Source organism: Onychostruthus taczanowskii, unplaced genomic scaffold, assembly GCF_017590055.1.
Source record: "Onychostruthus taczanowskii isolate IOZ18803 unplaced genomic scaffold, ASM1759005v1 scaffold42, whole genome shotgun sequence".
In the NCBI taxonomy this organism is placed as follows: Eukaryota; Metazoa; Chordata; class Aves; order Passeriformes; family Passeridae; genus Onychostruthus; species Onychostruthus taczanowskii.
In genome coordinates this window covers 3,856,802-3,878,220 of record NW_024501682.1, presented here as the reverse complement: position 1 = coordinate 3,878,220, position 21,419 = coordinate 3,856,802, and the positions used below count along the sequence as shown (strand labels likewise).

Here is a 21,419-nt window from a genome sequence, read left to right as displayed (position 1 = left end):
GAACGGTCACGGTGATTTACTGGTCCTGAGAGCAAACACACTCTGGCACACTGACCACAGCATGCACCTCTTTAAAGCAGGATACAATTATTTGCCACCAGCTAGTTGATAACTAGGATTGTGCAAGATCCAGACCAGGTGCAGTGTCTGTGAGATGGGAGCATGCCTTTCCAGAGGCTTCCATGGGAAGCAGAGAGCCTGCTGACATGCCATGACCTGATACGTTACTGTAGAAGGCAAATTGTGGGAGTGTGTATGTGTTTGCATAATCGTGTGTCTTGACTGGGGTTGAGAGGACTGGGAAAAGCTTGCTGCCTGAATTGAGATGACTTAATCTCACTTCTGTGCCCTGCAACACATTATGGGCTTGCCTCTTCCCCCTTCTCTTGAGGCAGGGGCAGGAGAAAGGGGCTTTGGGGCTTTTGAGATCAAGACAGGAAAAGTTTCCTTGTTAACTACCAAAGTAGTCATTTGCAGCATGATAATTACATGCTATGGTTTTATCCTTATCTACTAAAACAGTTTGTTCAACTTGTTGTCTCCTGAGACCCTTTTTTATGGCAAGAATTGCAGCTTGGTAGGTTAGTAGCTGTCTTCACACTTCCTTAATATGTACCCACTGTTGAAAATGGAGTAGCTGAAGGGATTGTGACACTGGTGGTGAGAGTCAAGAGAGCTTTTATAGATGGAGTGCCTGAGTCAGCAGGATTCCAGCTGCAGTTTGCATGACACGGGAGAATCATAACTGTGAAGGGAGGATCATGAGTGCACATACTGACAGAGGAATAGACTGGTAGTGTGTTCACCAGGGGACTCCTGGATTTAGTGCTTGTCTTTGAACATGTGATGCTTCTGGGCTCCCCAGGAACACAGCAGAGGGGGAAGTGACAGAAGTGATAGATGTGACCAGGAGGTCTCACTGTTCAGTGTGAGAAATCTGTCAGCATCTAGAAGGAATGTCCAGTTTCCTGCACCAGCTTATTTTTACTGGAAAGGTGAAAAAGTAAGCATATAAGAAAAAGCTGAGACTGTTGTTGAATGTAGCCCTTTTTTTTTTTTTTTTTAGCAAATATTTCTCTGCATTTCTTAAAATTATTCTCATCATTTCTATGTAAACTAACTGCCAAAAAGTGTTTCCTTTCCAGAATGGCTGCAGCCTCTGGTGGTTTGCCAGTGCTTCTGTGAATCAATAATCAGAGGAAACCCAATATCCTTCTAAGTTAGTGGCTCCAGCTGAGACTGTAATTTAATCTGAGGGCATCTTCCTGAGTGTGCAGATCCTCAGCTACAAGAGCCAAGTGCTGGGTTTCCCATTAGATATGGAAATAAGATATGGAAGTTTGAGGTTTAAGTTTTCTCTACTGTTTCCTGTAATTAAGAAAATGAGATAATAGAAACTGTCTTAAGCAGTGCCTGCTATAGACGGGGGTTCCGCGTTGATCTACTTTTAGATAAAACTATTAATGTAAGGTTTCTCTCTGATACCATTAAACCTTTATATTGCAATTGGCTAATGCTTCACAATTTCTCATGTGATTACTCTTGAACACTGATAAAGCACTGGTATCTGTGGAATTGCTGTTGTCTGGAGTGATTGCTACCAACCTCTTTGTAGCTCTGTGTTTCTCAGCTCCACGTGCCAATGAACTCGGGGCTTAGAAAGCAGCAAACCCCAGTGACTGGCAGTGATGAGCCTTGACAACCAGCAGCAAATTTAATTTTTGGCTTTGCAAGTAGTTGGCATCTGCTGTTCTTCACGTAGTCCATGAGACCAGGGCAGTGTGAAAAGTGAGTTTTGTGAGGGTTGTAGATAGTTGGAGATGAGTCTTGAGGGCAGGAGTGGAGGGTGTTACTTTCCAGGTGGAAAGCAGTTTGGGCTGGAGGGAAAGCAGGGGAGTGTGGACAGGACAGGGTTGTTCTGGCTAACCTCCTTCAAGGCTGTCAAAGGCAGCTCTGAAAGTCTGTTTTGTTGGATGCTGGATTTTTATTTATGGGAGATGGACTGGGGAGGAGTGGTTGTCAAAATACTGGATCAGTGCAGAGGAACTCTGAAGGGATAGGAAGTACTGGGAAGGATGACACTTCTAGGTCTCAGTAGACAAAACCAGCAGCTTCAGCATGATGCCTTAGGCCTGGGATTTGGGAGTGATTGGGATTGGGAGTGAACGACCATGAGGGGAAGGAGCAGCCTGCAGCTTGTTGGCTGCCGTGGTCAGTGACACCACCATGGACCTTTGCCTTTTGTATGGCTCCTGCTGACTCTTCTTCAGCTGCTTTTCCTTGAGGTGTGCAGCTGTGGCAGCAGCAAGGGCTGCTAGGGGTGTGTTGGCTGCTGAGCTCAGCTCAGTGAAGGAGGAGGCCGCAAAGAACTGATCAGAGCTGCTGAGTCAAGCTGGTTCTCATGCCTTTCCCCCACAGGGAGCTGGGATGGCACTGGCTCTGTAATCATAGCTGAAGGGAGAGGAGCATCATCACAGGCCAGAAATACCAAATGAAGTTTGTTCCAGAAGCAGCCTCTTCAGCCTCTCACTTCTCAAATCCAAAAGCAGCTGTAAGAGTTGTAAGAGTTAGTGTGGTGTTAGTGTAATTCAGGGTGGTGCTGAACAGGAGTCTGGATACAGGACCGTGCCTAGCATTGGGCCTGTCACCATTTCTTTGCGTGTTCTGACACTGGAATTGCAGCCCCCAGTGAGGTTGTAACTGAAGCAACTGTGTCCAGTTTCTGAGCCTGCTACTGAGCCATAATCTGAAAAACTTTCTGCCTACAATTGCCCTTGGTACTTGCAGAGTTCCCTGGGATTTCCCTCCCATCAGTTTCGTTAGTAGATAGAACTAGGTTTGTATGTGGGGTTAGTTAATTGTAAAGCTTGATCATCTCCAGCAATTGTCCAGTTCTAGGGCCCTCAGAACTCTTTGTAAGTAAAATTGCACTGTAAAAATTAGAAATAGGATAAAAAGCGTATGCTCACTGGAAAATCCATTAGGAGCAATGTGTCTGTAGACTTTGCTTAAACAGGGTTTTTGCATTTCTTCATGATATTATTGACACAGCCTACATTTCAAACATTAACGTTCAGCAAGAGAGAGCACTGGTAATATCGTGTACTGCACCTGGTTAACAGTTCAGCATTCCAGGGAGGAGGAAAAAACCCCTGATCAAATGTGTGATAGCTGAAAATAAATATCTATATAATGTGAAATTAATTATTTTGAATCCTCTAGTTTTCCATCTTTTTATATACGCATATTTAATGACAACCATATTTTTCATCCCCTATAATACATATAAAATATTGTGCTCCAGTTGTGTTTGTGCCAAGGAATACAATTTCTGCATTTGAGTGTCTTTCTCACTGTCATCAATAACATTATGAATTTGTCTAAATTCAGCAAGTAAAAACAAGGTTGAAAACTATGTTTTATACCACTAGCTGCAGGGGGCATAAAATTACGGTAATTTGTGGCTTTACTATTGTCAGTCATGTTCAAGAGTTTTTTTTCCAGTGGAAATTTGTCACGCGCCTGTCACTGAACATACTACGGAGCTGCAAGGCATTTTTCTAATACAGAGGCACTGAGCAATTCCCTGTGAAGTACATAAAGCTGAAAATACTCATTCACCTTTCTTTTGTCTTGCTTTTAGAAGGAACTAACCTGGAGCTAGTGTGTGGAAAGCATTCAGCAGTGCTGAGCTCTGCTGTAACCAGCCAAGTGCACCTTTCTTGGTAACAACAATACTTGGCCAAAATGCTTTTTTACATTATTACTTGTAGGAGTTGTGGGGGGACTTGGGGAAGCAAGTACAGTCTGTGGTGTGGGAGGCCAGAAGCGCTGTGTACAGAATCACTGTTGGGCTGGTGGGACTGTGCTGGCTTTTTGACTGTGCCCACCGGTCTGAAATGCTTCTGTGGCGCTTGCGGGGTATGGCAGCTCATGCTCCTGTTGCTAAGAACTACAAGCCAAAAACTTGATTAAATTATTCTATCAAGGGGATGCTAAAAGAGCAAAGAAGTTGTTGGTATTCTGCCTTGCTCAGCTGAGGTCAGAGCCTCTTGGGCTGATGGCCACTACAGGTTTGACCTCCAACTTTCCCACCTGGAAATCGAGTGACTGCCTTGTGTAACATAACACCCAGCACCTGGTGGCAGCTAGTAAGGGCACTACACATCCTGTTCTTCAAAGTTTTCATTTTGTGTAGCACATTTTTCTGCTGCCTGGTTTGGAGCTCTCATTTTTTGAGTTTATCTCTTTCCACAGTAAGATGAAGCACTACCACAAGACGACTGGCTATTTTTAACTGAGTCATAGAAGATTTGGGTGTTTTTGAAAAGTGATTATTAAGATAATACTAGTTCTTTTAGGGCAATCTTCACAGCATTGAATCTTGAGAAGGATGATGTTACTTGTGTCAGGGAAGGGCTGCTGCAGTGCTGCTACATTGTTTGGTTTCCTTCCTCTGATTTTCTCAGTGAAACATGAAGGTTTTCTATTTTAAGAAAGTTTCTGTTGTTTTCTAAAATCCTCCCCCATCCCCCAGTAGTGAAAGTGAGCAAATGTACTGTCTTGAAGACTGATAATGTTACCTGTGACCTGATATGGTTGTATGTTATACTGCAAGGCACTGGGAGTTTATTGAAAATTACATGTTGTGTGGATTTAGGTTTGGATTACTTGTGAATGTTCATAGATTTCCAGTTCCTCTGCATTTGTTTGAAAATTCAGGATAATTTTCTTGTGTAAAAATTAGAAATTATTTTTGAGGCAGGTGCCTTGTTTGTTTACTCATCATGTAGTTCTGGCCAGTACTTTAACACTTAGGCCTCTAAACCCACTTGTTCAACATGAAAAACTACTGTGGGGCACAAACTGTGCTGAGATGCAATAGGAAATGTAGCAAAATCTGATCAGATGCTTAAAGAGGAACAAAACATACAAATGTGTTGTTGATAGGAGATGCTGGTTCTGAAGCCATGGTGTGAATGTTGAGGGTTTGAAGCTGCAGGGTTTTTAGCACTGGAAGCATTACAAGTATCTAATTGTGACCATGAAAGCAAAATAATGCCAGCAAAATTTGCAATTCAAAATAACCTTTAAGTTTGATTTAATGACAAAATAAATGTCAACAAACAGTCTTATATTAATTATATAAATTGGCAACAGCACTTCTACAAATTATGGATTTGAACTGCTTTTTAAGTATTCTCTACAAAAAAAAAAGAGAGCAATCATAGGCATTAGTAATGTGTGTATATACATGTGTATGTAGTCATTTGTGCAGATACTTCTACATATTAACGTGAACACACATATATATGTGCTTTCTAAAGCTCAGCAGTTCTGAAAAGGGTTAAGCAGTTTTAAAATTACCTCAACCCACTGCTTACACATTGTTGCCTTAATTAATAGCTGCTAACACATGAAGGGCTTGTCTTGGCTCTCAGAGTATATATAAAAAAAAAAAAAAGGCAGCATGTCACAGAGCTCTGTGTACACTGTTTCTTGTCTACTGCCATTAAAATTAATCACTGTGACTATAACCTGAAAGGTTTGTTATTTCTGGTACAAGTGGACACACCAACACCTGCAATTTCTTACCCAAAGAATCTCCGTGTCTGTGATTTTTTTTTTCAAGGAATTTAATGGGGTTTTGTTTTTATTCAAAGAATGGCTATTGATACTGGTTACTTAGCTAGCATTTCTTAAGAGATTTTTGGAATGAACAAAAATGAAATGAAACTTTTGGCAACTACTTATTAATTTAGGCTACCCATAGTGAAAGCTAGTCCTTCCCCAAGGAGAAGCTAAAAATATTTTGGAGGACTAACACTATGAGCCAGTGTGCAGGGCAGTGTTTCCATAATCCATTTTCCAGTGCTAAAAGAGTTTGTCCTTTTGGCGTAGTGGAGACTGCATAAAATTGGAGTGGAAACTGGGGAAACTTCCCATCTCTTGCCATATTAAATACTAAACTAATAAAGAGAATTTTTTTAATCTGTTTCTTAACAGATCAGTATCCATGTAACCAACAAGGACTCTTGTGGTTCTAAATTTGATGAATTTTCCTTACAAACATCACTGTTACTTGTATTTGATAATCCCATTCCCAAATTAGACACCTCTGCATACTCCAGCCCCATAGACTGGTGCAGTTGGGTTGTGCACAGTTCAAACTGTAGTTGGACAAAACAGCCTGGAAACCCTGTAACCAATTAAATGTGGTGCCAGTTCAAAACCAGTTTTGCACTAACTTGGTTCCCTGCAGGAGCAGGAACTGGGTCCTGCAGCTGAGGAGATCCCTTCTAAAGCTGGCCAGGGAGGATATAGGGAGCACAAAGTCAGTCGCCGGTGAATCCTTGGGATGGTGGCACTGTGGGACGGGTGGGCAGTGCTTTGCTGAGTGGCACATCTGCCTTACCACATTGCTGAAGTCCTTAACATTATACTGGCCCTGTGGAGTGGGGAGTACAATGAGTTTTGGGCAGAGTGCACAGTACAGCGAGTTTTGGGCAGTGCCTTCCTTGTGCTGTTTAGTCTCAGTGTTGAGATTGTTGTGACTGCAGCAGCTCTGGTTGCACTGATACAGGGAGTGCGGGCAGGAGCGCACAGTGAGCCGCTGCTGCTGATAGAGGGATACTGTCTAAGGAAAAGGAATGGCTACTCTCAAACTTGGAAAGCAAAGCTCTGTTGAAATTCAGTTACAAATTTTAGACGTGGTTGGAGCTCATGGAAGGACTTCTACTGCCTCACCACCCATTTGCTTTTGCAGCAGCAGCTCTGCAGAGGCTGAGGCATGACCTTCACTGGCTGAGAGGGACATCGTTCCCCCAAAGCTGCATTATTTGCAAGTGCCAGCAGTGCGAGTGGGGCAGGTTGTGTGTCATCCACCCACTCGTGCCTGAGCTCTTCTCCAGGCACAGCCCCACGGATGCTATTGTTAGGCATGAACGCTAATTGCTGGTATTTCAAGGCTCCTACCTTCTTATTGCTAAAGCCGGTAACAATAATCACAGCCTAGATTCCCCATCTCTCGGCATCAAGGAAACAAGATATGATCATAGGCAGTGTGCTAATGTAATTGTAGTATATAGAATATGAGCTTTTTCTGTGTAAACAGAGGCCTGGCCACATCCTATGATAGCTCTTCCCGCACTCCGCACGCGGGCTGTTCCTCGGCTCACCGCTCAAGTCCCCATTATGGATACATCCAGCCTTGTCATAACACCACCTCTGAAACACTCACACCGTTTGGTCCTGCTGCATAATGGTGAGAGGGTGGAATATTAAATGGAAAAAGGCTGTTTAAGTAATGTCAGCAGCCTGACTAATTTCACAAAAGGAAGGAAATTCAAAGTTAAGGCTATGGTATATTCTTATCTAGATGCCTGAAGATTTCTGTGCATGACAAAATGCCCCTAAAATTCAGAGCTGTCCCTTATGTCTTTAATTTCTCCCATTGTGTCGCTCCTTTTTTTATTAAACATCAAAGTGAATTCACAACAGAGAGTCAGCCTAGAATTTAATCCTCTAAATACCTTGAAAATAGAGGTTTAGACTAGAAGTACCAATATATACCCTTAAAACTTCAGTGTAATATAAAAGAGATTCTAATCACAACAGATCATTACAAAGAAGAGTAAACCACTTTAAAAAAAATTAAGTGTCTTAAATATAATAAAAAGGAATAATTAAGAATCCAACAGGAAGCTGCTATTCTGACAATTTAATGATGCTGAATTGGACTGAAAGAATTGGCTTTGCCACTAAAAGGCAGTGAAAATCTGATAATTTCAAAATGGCACTAAGATCAGATCAAGTGGGTTTTTTGAAATCAAATGCAGCAGAACGAGATAGAAATGGTAGGATTCACCTTAGAATATGTTTTGGGTTCCTACTGCTGCCTGGGGCTGAAGATGTTATTTTATCAGACTTGCTTAACATCTATAGACCAGGGTTCTCCTGGGAATTTAATACCATGTGGAACCTGTGGAAAGTATCTTGGCAGTCCTAACTGCCAAAAAGAATAATAAAACACAGTTGATCTTTCATTCCTATTTATTAAAAAACAAACAAACAAAAAGCCAAACCAAACAAACAACAACAAAAAAAAAAACCCCAAAAACAAAAGACCCCAAGAGAACAACCAAAACCAACCAAACCTCACCATTTACATAACAGTACCTGGGACATCACAGCTGATTACACTGATTACACTAGGAGATTTCCACTGTGTGCAATGTGCAAATCAAAGTCAAGCAGACATTCTGCTTTGGGTTTCTATACATAACAACAGAGATATGCATCTAAACATTTAAAAGCAAGCAAGCTAATCTCAAAAAATGCTCACAGCAACTGTACATGTAATTTGCACATGCACTTACCATGACTCTGTGAATTATGGCCATGTATTTACTGATAGTAATTTTCTGAGCATAACGAGGTGCACTATGGCACCTAGTTATGCTCAGAAATGGCACTATAGCATTAATAGCTTGCATAGTTAGATTTTTAATTACTCAGGGGCAGGTTGGTGTTTTCTACCTGAGAACCTTAGGAAGCAAACTTGGCAAATTGCTATGATGTGTATTGCAACAGAGAAAGATGTCATTAATAACAATCAGTTGGTATGCAGTTATATTGTAAAAATAAATCCAAGAAGGTGAGATAATTTTATTTGTTACAAGGTCTCATACCTACAATGAGCAAATACTTGTTTTGGGCATCATCAGCATATTACTGGAACACAAAGGCAAAGCTTTAAAACATAGAAATAAAGCTTTAAAACACATATGCAATTAGAACACAGAGTAGTTAACAATTGTGTTTTCCATCCTTGCATGTTCTCCTGAAGCACTTGTGAAATCTTCTGTGTTAGATGTCATATGTACCACAGAAAGTGTTTTGACCCTGTTCTCTTGTAGCCCTCTGAATTAAGTAAGTGATCATCGCGTGTTCAAACATCATGGACAAACATCGGCTATTACTGCAGAGTGCCATTGATCCTTTTACATCGGTGGCCCATAGCTCAGACAATTTCCAGAAGCGAAACCCAAAGTGAACCCTAAGCCCACCCCCGACCCCAATCCCAGGCTGCAGCCGCGGTCCGTGGCAGGCTCCCGCCCGCGTCCCACTCCTGGGGCTCTGCTGCCATCCTGTGGCAGCCGCGCTGCCGGCGCCCGCCGCTCCCCGCCTCCCGGGGCTCCCGCAGCGGGAGCCTTCCTCCCCTGCCTTCCTTCTGCAAGGAGGCCCTCACCTGCTGCCTCCGCTGCTCTCACCAGTCTTGGGCTGACTTCTGCTTGATAAAGCGCAGAGATAAATAGTATAAAAGCAGGAAGCTGCAAATGATGCCGGTGAGGACAAGGTAGCTCACATAGAGAGGGTGGGAGTCCAGGTCCAGAGCCTGAGTGACCTGTAGTGACCAATAACACAAAATTCGGAGAAGGCACAACATTTTCGTGCTGGATCTGTGAAGTGTGTTTTATGTGTAAGCTTCCCTGGCCCCTGCTGCCTTCCCCTGTTTTCCATCTTGGGTGTAGCTTCCAGGGTGGTTTGATAGAAAGTTGCAGCTATGCTATTCCTATTTCAGGAGAACACAGTTCAGCTGCTAAACAATTCCAGCACAGTGCACAGCTGGGGCAGGTGTAGGAAAGAGTTGCCCTTTACTATTTTGTTTTTTCTCGTCAACTAAAAGAAAGACATAGAAGGAGTGACTGCTGTAGGGCCATCTTCAGGAACAAATTTACAACCAAGTGTAATCCAACTTCATGGGTTGATTTGGCAATTGCCGAATTTGAGGCCTACACCATCTATGTAAATATGAGAGGCATACAAATAGCAATTTCTTTAGAAATGTCCAATTTCTTATCAATGTGTGCAACAATTTTTATTACTGACTTACAAGTTTCCCCGGTATTTGATAAGTAGTGTTTCGATCAGTTATTTCATATGTGGTGTCAGTGAACTGAACTTGCATCATTCCTTCAAAATTCCATCTGAGAAAAGAGATTTTTGAAACCCAAAACGGAACTGAAAAAGAAAATGACAGAAATTGATTCACACACACAAAACTTGAGACCTGGAATACTGCTGTGCTGCTGCCAAATACAGCAGTTTGTCTCACTTCTTGACAGCCAGAGGCTGTAAACATGTGACAGTTTATTATTGGACAAAATGGCAGATATACTTTACATAGTTACATGGAGATGGGAAATCAGGAGTTAGCTAATATCCATATCCATCAAACTCCCCCTGTCAACTAAGTCTTCCTGGAGCTCCATCTTCCTCTTTTGAATACAATTCTTTTTACTGAAGAATTCAGCAACCACATAAGAAGCTACTCTTTCACTATTGTTTTTCTGACCAAACTTCTTGTTGCCTCATTTTCAGATGGAGAAACTGATGTAAAATGGATGACCTGACTGCACTATCACATTCCAAGAAGATAACTGCAAAGGTAAGAATAGAGCTGAGTTTTCCTGCACAGGCCACGCTGTCACTGATGAAAGCCATTGTTGTTTCAATTTGGAGGGAGGGCGGGAGCTTTGCCTTACCTGTCCAGAGGCTGTTCAGGCTTATCACAAAACCACCACTGAGGTAGAATGATGTGAAGAGGACATTGCCAAGGAAGGCCGAGAGCTGTAACGTTGGCAGCAGAGCTGCCACCCAAAGTGCCATGGCACGGGCACTGTAAACAGCCAACCACAGTAACAGGAAGTTCAGCAGGAAATGTTCTGGATCAGGAACAAGGTTTGCCAGCCAGTAGATGGGAATCCCATAAATTACAACAAAAATGCAGTGTTCTGGTAGCTCCCCCAGAATCTGTTTGGGAAGATGAAAAAGAAAATTTTATAAAAAGAGAAAAATGTGAAAGATAATTACAAAAATACATGAGACGTGCCTTAATATACTTGTGGACTGTTTATAAAAGCTATAGGAAATACTCCCTCAGAATGCAATCATCTCCCTGTTAGGGCTTGCCAGTGACATGCAATACCAATACACAACAGAAACAAATCCTTGTTAATTTTTTCTCGGTTGTGACAATGCCTAAAACTAATTGTTACAGATTGTTTTGTTAAGAGTTTTGGGAGTGTCTAACAATGCAACACACTTGCTGTGAACTGGTGTGCTTCATAACAGTAGTACTGTTACTGACTCGTGGTAACTGAATGTTTTGTCCCAATTTAGTTGAAACTATTGTGAGATCCAGTCTGAGACAAATTTGGTTCTTGGTCCCTTCACCACCTGATCCCAAAGGCAGTTCAGGTAGCAACTTGATTCATCGTAAAACAAAAGCATAACTGGGATTTTCTCAAATATCTGAAGAGGTACATAGAGAGTATTAATTCTTCCAAAGAGAGTTGCTACTATCCTCTAATACTAAGGTTGTAACAAATTACATCGATTTCTCTGTGAATAAGTGTAATCTTTGTGACACAATGCAAAGCATTTTTTTCTCTGGCAACCACTAATAAGCATTTAAAATCTTGTGCAGAAATGGAAACCTAAATTACAGATGCCATGGCAGGCAGAACTCGTCTAACATCACAAAAGAGGGATTATTCAAAACCCTTGTGAAAAAGAGAATGTCATTTTTTAAAAGTTCTAAATTTAATTCTAGAAACTCTGGCTCTTTGTGCACATAATACATTTTTTAGCTCAGACCAATACAGGCCCAAACTGGAAATATCACAGCATTTTGTCATTTCTGTTTTACCTCTGCTTTAGCACTTCATACAAATGTTTTGTTTTACAGATCAAGACATGTAAGCAAACTTTCAGAGATGCTGCAGTGAATTAAATATGCAGGTATGTAAAATTGTCTAAACCTGGAAATCTGAGTCTGAGATTTCTCACGTTTTGGCCAAAGAACCCAGTGAAAAGTTCTTCTTTGGCTTTTCTGGTGTGGGATCTCAGCCATGACTTATGGCAAAATTCTAAACTAGTGTGAGGCCTAATCTATTAATACTAAGGAAGTGAGCCTTAGCTGGCAGACACAAAAGAACAGAGTCTGATATGAATGTGATTATTTATACAACAAGGTTTTGGTTTGCTTGTGTTTTTTACAAACAGCTCAAGACAGCTGTTTGTATTTCCTGGCAACAAAACCGATTACCTTAGCAAAGAAGTATGGGCTAACGGAGTACATTCCACCTTCCAAGTCATGATAAAGCATTGCTCTTTCTGAATGACCTGCAGGGTAGGAACAAATACACTGGGTTATATTAAGAAGTTTAATTTTTTTCATAGATTTAAGAATTTTTTCATTTTGATTCCTCATAGCATTTACAAGAAGACTGACACTTACATTTGGCAATAACATCCAAAATTATTGTGAATGGGATAAGGGCACCTATCATATACAGGAGTGCTGTTGTGTCACGAATAGAGAGTCCGTTTTTTCCATGGCCATAGTACAAAAATCCAATTAGCAATGACATAAGAAGGGCTTCAAATCCATGGATTAGTAATGTTGAAAGATCTCTGAAGTCATTGGAGACCTGACGACTAGGAAAACAGCAATACAGACCGTAAGATATAATACTAATGCCAGTTATATTCAGACACATAGCCCCAAACAGTGTTCAAATCAGTTCTTGGAACTTGCTGGCTTTGGCAAGGACAGGAGTTGGGCTCCCTGTTTCTGTAAAGGATTTTACCTAATCAAACCTATGAAGCACCTGTAGCCACCAAGTATTTCAGGTCTAAAATGGTGAAAGCGTGAAGGAAGACAATTGGGGTGGGACGTTCTGTGCCTCTTTCTGATGACTTTAAATACAAATGGGCACGATACATAACAAGATTACCTTAATAATATTGCGAACTGCTTCAGGGCTCCTGGTAATTGATCATTTAAATGGTGAGGCATATTGACAACCTCTTCTGAATTCCTGCCCAAAAGAAAAAGAGAAAAAAAAATAGATTAGCAGAAGGTGTAGCTATTATTCCAGATCTTCTCTGTGACACTCTTTTCTTTACCTCTGCTTGATGACTGTGGTCTCAGTGTTGTCTCCTTCAGTAGCTTTCCATAAGAAATCATCAAAATGTTTGACCTTTTCTATGAACAAATTGGCAAGAGTATTTGCTCTTTTTTGGCTTTCCATCTCCTTTTCTGCAGTCTGTTTATCAATACTGGTCAAGTCAACTGCAAGACATTACTTGGTTTGAGTCCATGTGCTATATAATAAATAACTTTATGATGTGTTTAGAATCAGGGATTTAATTGGGAGCAAACAGTCCAACCTGTGTACATTCATTAACTTACAACAGTTAAAACTATCAGTTATTTTAGGTAATTAGAGATGAACAGATTGTTAATGTGTATGTTTCTTACCTAGTCACTCAATGAATCACTGAGAGATTACATAATTACTTATTATAGTATTATAAACTACTATTTCAGATTTTTATAAATTTCATAGCACCTTGAGAGCAGCACTGAGAAAAAATAGCTTGAATTTCCTTCCTGTCATATAGGCATTTGCAGTCTTTTATGTGACTTTGAGTTAAATCACATTTTTTCTTCATGTGCACAATTATAGTTACTGTCTTAGTTATAACTTACAGAGGGGCCATAAATTTTACCTGATACTGAGAAAGTCCAAAAGGAGTATTATCTAAGGACAACATAGTCATACCAGTAATAGTTGACTTCGCTACTTTTTTTGTTTTTTTTTTTAATCTAAACTTACAGTAGTATTTTCCCATGCTGACCTTTGGTGTAGATTGACAATATAAGATGTTTTACAGATGCTTTCTGAGAGAATTATCTCTGCACATTTCCTGACTCCTTGCACCGGGCTGATCATGTCTCTTCAGCCACTCTTAGGAGGAGTCCATCAGGAATTCTTTGCCTTCCCTTCTGCCCTGGTCACCTGTTTCTCTGTCAGACACGCAGCCAGCATCTGAGTGTTTCCATCAGGTGCTCCCTCCTGCTGTGGATGCTCTGCCATCCTGTCCTATTTCCACCTTCCTGCTGCCCATATTTCCTTTCTTTTCCTGTGGGTACTGACTCAGTGCATACCATTCAATGATCTTCCACCTGCCTCTCTGCCCTCCCCACCTCCACGGCACAGGGCGTTGTCTCTGTAATCACAGGCTGTAGTTACAGCTTTCCCCAGGACTCTTCTCCATTCTCCATTCTCATGCTGCAAGCCTTCCCAAGGCTGTGCTTGGCTGAGGACTGCTCTGAACCCTGATGGTGACAAAGGTCTTTTTGTGGGGCTTTGACACCAAGGTTAACTTCTATTTATCTCTGCGCAGCTGGCACTGCCTGCCACACAGGCACAGCTGAAGAGATTACTCCAGAACATGATGGTTGTCTGAGGTCTGTACCAGGTTTTCTGGCCAACTTCAGTGCAAAGACCTAAGGGCTGGAATTGAACCGGCCTCTGTTAAGAAATTCCTACCACTAGACGAACAGATTAACTGGGCAGATTCCCTTTCCACGCTGCAAAAACCAGAAAATTAATGGATTTGAAGCCACATAAACTTTCTTTGAGGAGTAAAAAGGTTGCTGATTTGGATTGGGATTTTCTGCCTTCCATTGTGCTCTGTAGGGCAGCACTCCTTTTTCCCAGTACTTATTCCAGGTTTGTCTCAGACTAGGAGCTAACTTCTGGGAAACTAACTTCTACATTTTCTTAATTGAGAAATCAGAGAACTGTCTGCAGAAAGCAGTTGATCAGTTTATCTGTGTCTTTCCCAGAGAAAAGGTTTCAACCAGCTAAAACATGGGGATAAGTATGCTAAACATGTTGGCAAGTTACTACATCTGGCACTGCTAGAAGGGGTGTTTTTAAAACTAGTTTTGTCTGTACCTCTTGTTTTTGCTAAATTTCCTGTACTAACAAATAATGATCCTATTAAAAAAGGAATTTGCGGCAGTATTGATTTGAGTTATTTACAAGGCATTTCTGAGACAGTCATGGTCAGTAAAAATCAACATTTCCAAGCCACCTAGGAAAGCAATGATTTCCAGTAACCCTTTTTTAATGACAGTGATTAATACTGACCGTAGAAATCTGCAGGATTGCTGTACCTTGGGCAGGGATAGCCTAGTTCTGTGAAATACTGGACCATGTCTTTAGCTGTTCCACAGTAGGCAGTGAGTCCACAAGTCATCAGAAGAACCAAATCAAACAGTTGGAAGATATCTGACCGGGGCTGATGAAGTGAAAGAAGAACCAATCTGTTTCCTCTGGCCAGTCTGGATAATGTTATCACAAGGTTATGTGCAGTAAAACTGTCCAGTCCAGATGTGGGTTCATCAAGTATGAGTATTCCTGCCAAAGACAGTAAGTTTAGCTGTGGAAAGCAGCATGTTTGGTTTGGAAAATATGTTCTAAGTGAAATGGTGATAGTGCACGAAATTTCACTCATTATTTTTAAATTTAAAGAAAATAATAATATTTTTACTTCAGTACATCTATTCCTGAGCATCACTTCTTACAAAAGCAAAAACCTGCTTTCCCCATAACTACAGAAGTATGACTTTATACAAGCAAAAAGTTTTCAAATCCACTTCTTAGGGAAAAAGCTGATGGGGAATCCTGTTCAACAAGAGGCTCAGTCATGCTTTTGATATATATGTGTAAGATCAGAGAGGGGATTCAATCCAGCAAAATCAGCTGTGGATTTAGCCTCATGTTTTGCTTCTACTGAAGACAATGGAAGTTTCTATTTCACCTGCAACATGAAGCCATGTCAGTGAGTTGCACAAGACTGCAATGACTGACTATACAGCGAAGAAAATGACCTTTCCTGTTAATACTGCACACGTAAATGGGGGCTGTGTCAGAGGGAAGGAAAACAGTCTCCATGTTAAAAATAAGCCAAAGTAACTCATGGCATGTGGTCAGATAAAACCCAAACCTTATACTGATATGCACAAACCAGAGCACTGCTGTGAGAGTAACTTCAGGCAACTTTGAGTAAACTTTGTGGTGGTGGTTGTAGAGAGTGATGGGTGAAGGCTCCTGGGGGCTCTGCCTTGGACTGTCTCCACTTTTCCACTGACAAAGGTGACTGAAGCAAAAGTGTGTCAGCTGCTGAAACACTCTGTGTACAGAATTATTCCTGTAATAATTACAGTATTATCTGTGATCAGCACTGATTGCAACTGAAGCAAATGGACCAGCAGCAGTCACTAACTGCACTGTGGAGAGGCAGCCTCGGGCAGAGGGTGGTGCAAGACCTGTTAAGAGTCCTCCTCCCGCTGCCCTAGGGACAACTGAGTGTGTGGCTCTTCCCTGGAAGCTTCCATCTTCATGCAGTGCCCCGTTATGCCCAAGTGGTGTGGGGTGGGCCCCAGGAAGGTGTGAGTTGCGCTCACCCGGGTTCCAGAGCAGCTGCACGCCGATGCTCACCCTGCGCCGCTCTCCCCCGGAGACGCCCCGCAGGTACTCGTTCCCCACCCTGGTGTTGGCACATTGCCGCAGGCGGAGCTCTGCGATCACATCTTCCACCTGCGGGGATCCAAGGGTGACAGGCGTCAAGCAAGAGTTCATTTGCACATTCGTGCATAGATAAAACTGAAAATATGATTAATACCGTTAAAATTCATCTGGATATTTCTGTGCTAGAGACACTTGAAAACAAATCTTGATTTTTAGAGGTAATATTAAAAAAGACTCAGCGATCAAAAATTTAGTTCATCTTTCAGCCTCTCTAATGCTTTCTCTAGATTGTCATTTTTTATGAGCTTTGGAACAATTGCTGGTTTCTATCTTGAAAGATGAAAAAGGTTTAAAATTCATAATCTACATAAAAAAATGCCAGATTAGCTGTTCTGACTCCAAACACACAGGATCTCTTGGATAATTCCTGTCAGATACATTTTTGACAACTTTATTTTTTCCCAACAGCTTAATTACCCTTTTTTGCCTTTGTGAGTCTGAAAAAAACTTTGGAAGGCGCAGTTTGGCAACGAACAATAGTGTTTCTCTGACAGTCAGGTGGGGGAGCAGTCGGTCATCCTGCCTCACGTGTGCTATGCATTTCCTAACAAGCTGAGGAGTGCTGGGTTTGTTGTTGATCATGACTTGACCAGACTTGATTTTGCCTCCATGATCCCGGCAGGTTATCACGTCAAGCAACGATGTCTTTCCACCAGCTAGAGAAATAAAAATTGAAAATTAATTTCCAAGGGATGGTTTTGAAAAGCGATCTTGTCACAGACAGAGATGTTAAGGAAAAAAAAGTTCTTCACCAACCCCTCCTCAAGTTTTCCTAAAGTCACAGAGACAGGATGATCTTCAAAGAAAATACTGACTATAAGGTCCTGTTCAGGAATCTCTCCCCTCTGGAATGGAGTATGTGGTTTGAACCCTTATAATTTCTCAGCAGAACTGGGTAGTTGGGCTTTGAGGACGGCTTCATGAACACAAGAAGTGTCTCATCTCTTTGGTAAACTCTCTTTCACTTTTGAAACACAGGTCAAAGATGGTCCCGCCCTGGCTGCAGGGCTGGCACCCAAATGCTCAGCAAGAGCTTTCTTTGTGGAGGGATTTGTGAATGCAGAAACAGCAGCTGGATCAGGTGAATGACTAAGGCATTGAATGATTATACAGACAATAAGAACAATAATCACGACTGAATAAAAATTATTATGACTTGAATTAGACAAAAAGTCATTTAAATAATTAAGAAAAGCTGGTTCATACCCAGAGGTAAGAAAAGTAAAACAATGAAAACAAAACCTGATCTGGAATTAAACAGCAAATGAATTTTTCCTTTTTGTTGTATGAGTCTGTATGTAAACACACAGAACTCTCTTATGATTAGATGTCATTTATTTCTAGTTTCCCTGTTGAAAGATTAACTCCACACTTGCTTCTTAATACATACATCTTAAAAAAGAAACCCATCCATCTGTAAACCATGTATTGCTCTGTTTAAGAGTGACATATTGATTGCCATTGACAGTGTGAAACCCATCAGCAGCTTAATCCATTTTACTAAGGCATTTGATGAAATAGATGATAAACAGCTTTTGAACATAGTTTGACTAGTTTGCTGAAAGGGGTTTGTGCTCAGTGTATGTTGCCTTACAAAGGTGCTATATCTATAACTCAGTATGTTATTTCATCACAAAGCTTTTCCTTTTATTATCAGGAGAATCTCTAAGGTAAGCTTCACTTACATTAACAATATGTGCTAAGGAAAATTTCCCATGGCAATAGGAAAGAAAACTGTCATTTTTTAGGAATAAAGTTAAAACTTATTTGGCAAATATGCCTTGCCTTTGAGAGAGAGAGCATTTTCACTGAATCACTGAGCTAACCTGATGTAAGACTCTAGTGGAGACACAGCATGGGGGTTTTTACCTCCCAAGTATGACACTTTTTACTTCAGTTTAAAGGTGCAGTGTCGACTTCTTGTCCCCCTTGACCACTCCCACCAGAAAATGGAAGAAAAAACCCAAACCCCAGTGTAATAAAGCAGTAACACCAGAGAGAAGAGGAACTGTCTTTTCTTCTCTGTAAGTTTCTATTACTTAATGCAAATGCAATGTTTTATCCTATTAGAATTGTTTTAGTCCAAACGGAATTCCTGCTTATGGTTATGCAAGTTGGCATTGATCTTTCTTATGGGGTTTGGCTTCATTTGTTTGCTATCTGAGTATGGTCTGCAATTGGCCTGTTTTGAATCTGAGCCATGAAACTGATTAACGTCCAGCAGATCTGGGGCTGACAGGCCACGCTTGTAACAATACCTCACTACACCTCAGGAAACAGAATGCAAATGTGTGCAAGGCATAACAAAATTGGTTTTGAAAAGAAATTTTAATTTCTCTCCCCCCGCCCCCCAGTATTTTCTTTCTTTCCTTGTTCATCATGTCACTTAAAGAATGTATTTTAGTGACACTCCAACCGTTTTTTCTCATAGAGATTTTGACATCATAAAGACTGCAGTGTTGCTCTTGATTGTGTTCATTTTATCTGAGAGCTGGTCATATAATGAAATGTGGTTGCTCTTACCAGTGGTTCCTATAATTGCAAGCATCTGTCCACTTCGCACTTTGAGATTCAGATTTTGGATTACTGTCACATGGGAACCGGGATCCGATTTCCAGGTCCAGGGCATTTTCATCTGAGCAAGGTTCTCATACCAGGGAATCTGGGATGCTGTGTTAACCTAATGAAGAAGGAAACAAGTCCCTTCAATTCAAGCAATAAACTATTTAACAACAAATACCTTCAAAGTTACAATGTTACAAGCAAAAAATATTATTATTCATCTTCAGAAATACCTAGAAGGAAGTTCTTTTGCAGCCATCTATGCTTTCATGCCTTGCTTCTTCTGTCAATCACTAAAACTTCCTCTGTCCTTTGTTACTTTGGTAATTTATTACTATTGTAAATTGTAAATGTTTCAAACTTTAAATATAATTAGACATTCAAGGAAACTGAAAATTGTGAAATCTTATTCAGACGCCATGGGGAGAAGGAGATGAAATATCTCACTGGTTCATTTAAGTCCTCCTTGTTAGTCATCTTCTCTTTATCCTCTTCCACATACTCGTTCTTGCCAGCAAGAGCTCCTTTCATCCTTAGCTGAATAGAAAGTCCCTCTGGTCCAGCCCTCAGAGGAATAATGTTGCTCAAGACTGAAACAAAGGAGGGTCTAGAAACAGATCTCTCTTCCTGTCTTATCCCTTAACTTTACTGGATATATTTACAATACAGGGGTTAGTCTGCTGTCAGTATTGCAGCCAAGAGTGTGATTCTGCTCACAAACTGACTGTGCAACAGTTGTGTAAACTTTTTCAACTTTACTAGGCTTTTTAAATGGTCTGGGTATAGAAATAGGCATTGCTGGATATGCTTCCTGCTGGAGGGAGGTGTATAAATGACAATTTTTACCTGGTAGTTGAGTTCTTTGACCTCCAGAACATTTGATTTTCCACTGTATGTGAAGTAAAGACTGTTATCTTCTTCAGAGTGAAAAATAGTATCCTCGGTCTTGGTCTGGAAAAGTTGTTAGGTGGATTACAACAGTTAATTACAATAACTAAAGTGCTGTTAAAGTCTGAGTTCAGAAAAGATGAAGCACAAAGGGAAATGTATTTATGGGATGTAACAGTATTATTGATGAGTTACTGTAGTGCTAAAGTCTGAAGAGTTGAAATGAGTTATCAGTTCACACTGTCACTGTGAAAAGTACTTTGTTCTAGTGACATCTATGAGGGCCAAACATGCTGTACTGTGCTTTTCTAGTAGCTTTCAGATTAAAAGGGAAAACTTTGAAAATTGAGATGTCATGTCACTACAAAGAGATTAGACTTTTTTTGAGGAAAAAAGATGTATTACTACAGCAGTAGTAGTCTACGGAATCAAAATGGTACATATTGTAATTGATACATTTTGGCAGCTAAAAATGAAGGTTCACTGGAAGCACATCCATTATTGAATTCCACATGGACTTGCATCCTTGGAGGCTTTATGAACAAATGAAACCCACCTACTAGCGCAGTCTCTTTCTTCTCTTTTGTTTTTTAAATTCACCATTTATCAGCTGGAACTTAATGTTCTGAGATATCTGTTAAAATAACAAGAGTCTACTTGGCCCTTCTGCATACAGCTGCAATTACAAAGCCCTAGCTTTGGATTTAGCTCCGTGTGCATGTCTGCAGTTTTCCTTCCAGCCAGCCGTATCTCTTCCACAGCTCTGTGCTTTTCCTGCTTGCCAGACTCAAACCCTAGCCAAGGCAAATGTACCTGTTCCCTGTGTACCAGACCCTATCCATGCCTGTGGTATCTCTGGCAGATACACACCATGACCTTGCCTCCTGCCCTCACAGCAAACAAGGCTGATTATTTTTTTGAGTCTAGATATACAGCAGAAAGCAACATCACACCAGGCAGCCTGAGAAGCTACAGGAAAGCATTCTAAACTATCCCTGCTGCCAAAGCACTTTGAGCCCTTCCTTATGCTGAACCTAATTTTTAAAAACAGGTGCTCCCCAGCAAATTTGGGGATCTAGTCTGAAGGCATTTCCTGGGAAAGCCAGTCCAGGATACGCTCAGGGGCTTTCTCTCCCATCCACACATTTGGAGACCTTCTCTCAGCTCCACCACGGTGGCACCTGAGCAGGGCTTGCACGGCACCAGCCTCCTGCCCAGTGTGCTGCGCTGGGGGATGTGGATGCTTTCTGCTCCCCGTTTCGGAGAGGGAGCAGCTCGGGGCTCACTGGCTGTGCCAGCCAGCTGGCAGGATGGCCGCCTTCCTCTCCCAGCTCCAGGACGGCTGCTTGCCTCTCCCAGCTCCCGGCCAGCGCTGCGGGATAGCTGAGCCCCTCGGGCCCCTCCCCACTCCACGCGGATCGCACTCACAGCCGAGCCCTCGCACATCACCTGCCCCCAGCTGGCATCGTCCAAAGAGACATTGTCCGTAGTTTCCTTCATGATGATGGTGGTGGT

General features: G+C 41.4%; 1 protein-coding gene across 1 annotated transcript; it reads right to left on the bottom strand.

Annotated features, from left to right (window-relative positions):
- Positions 1-9,268: 9,268 nt before the first annotated feature.
- ABCG8 (ATP binding cassette subfamily G member 8) lies at positions 9,269-21,404 on the bottom strand. The gene is made up of 13 exons (XM_041413597.1): positions 21,333-21,404; positions 19,863-19,961; positions 18,978-19,134; positions 16,872-17,110; positions 16,331-16,463; positions 15,012-15,281; positions 12,976-13,141; positions 12,804-12,887; positions 12,305-12,504; positions 12,113-12,189; positions 10,548-10,815; positions 9,896-10,023; positions 9,269-9,406 (listed from the first exon to the last, which is right to left on the bottom strand). Exons 1-13 carry the CDS (start codon positions 21,402-21,404, stop codon positions 9,269-9,271), a joined length of 2,031 nt encoding a protein of 676 aa, XP_041269531.1.
- Between the last annotated feature and the right edge of the window lie 15 nt (positions 21,405-21,419).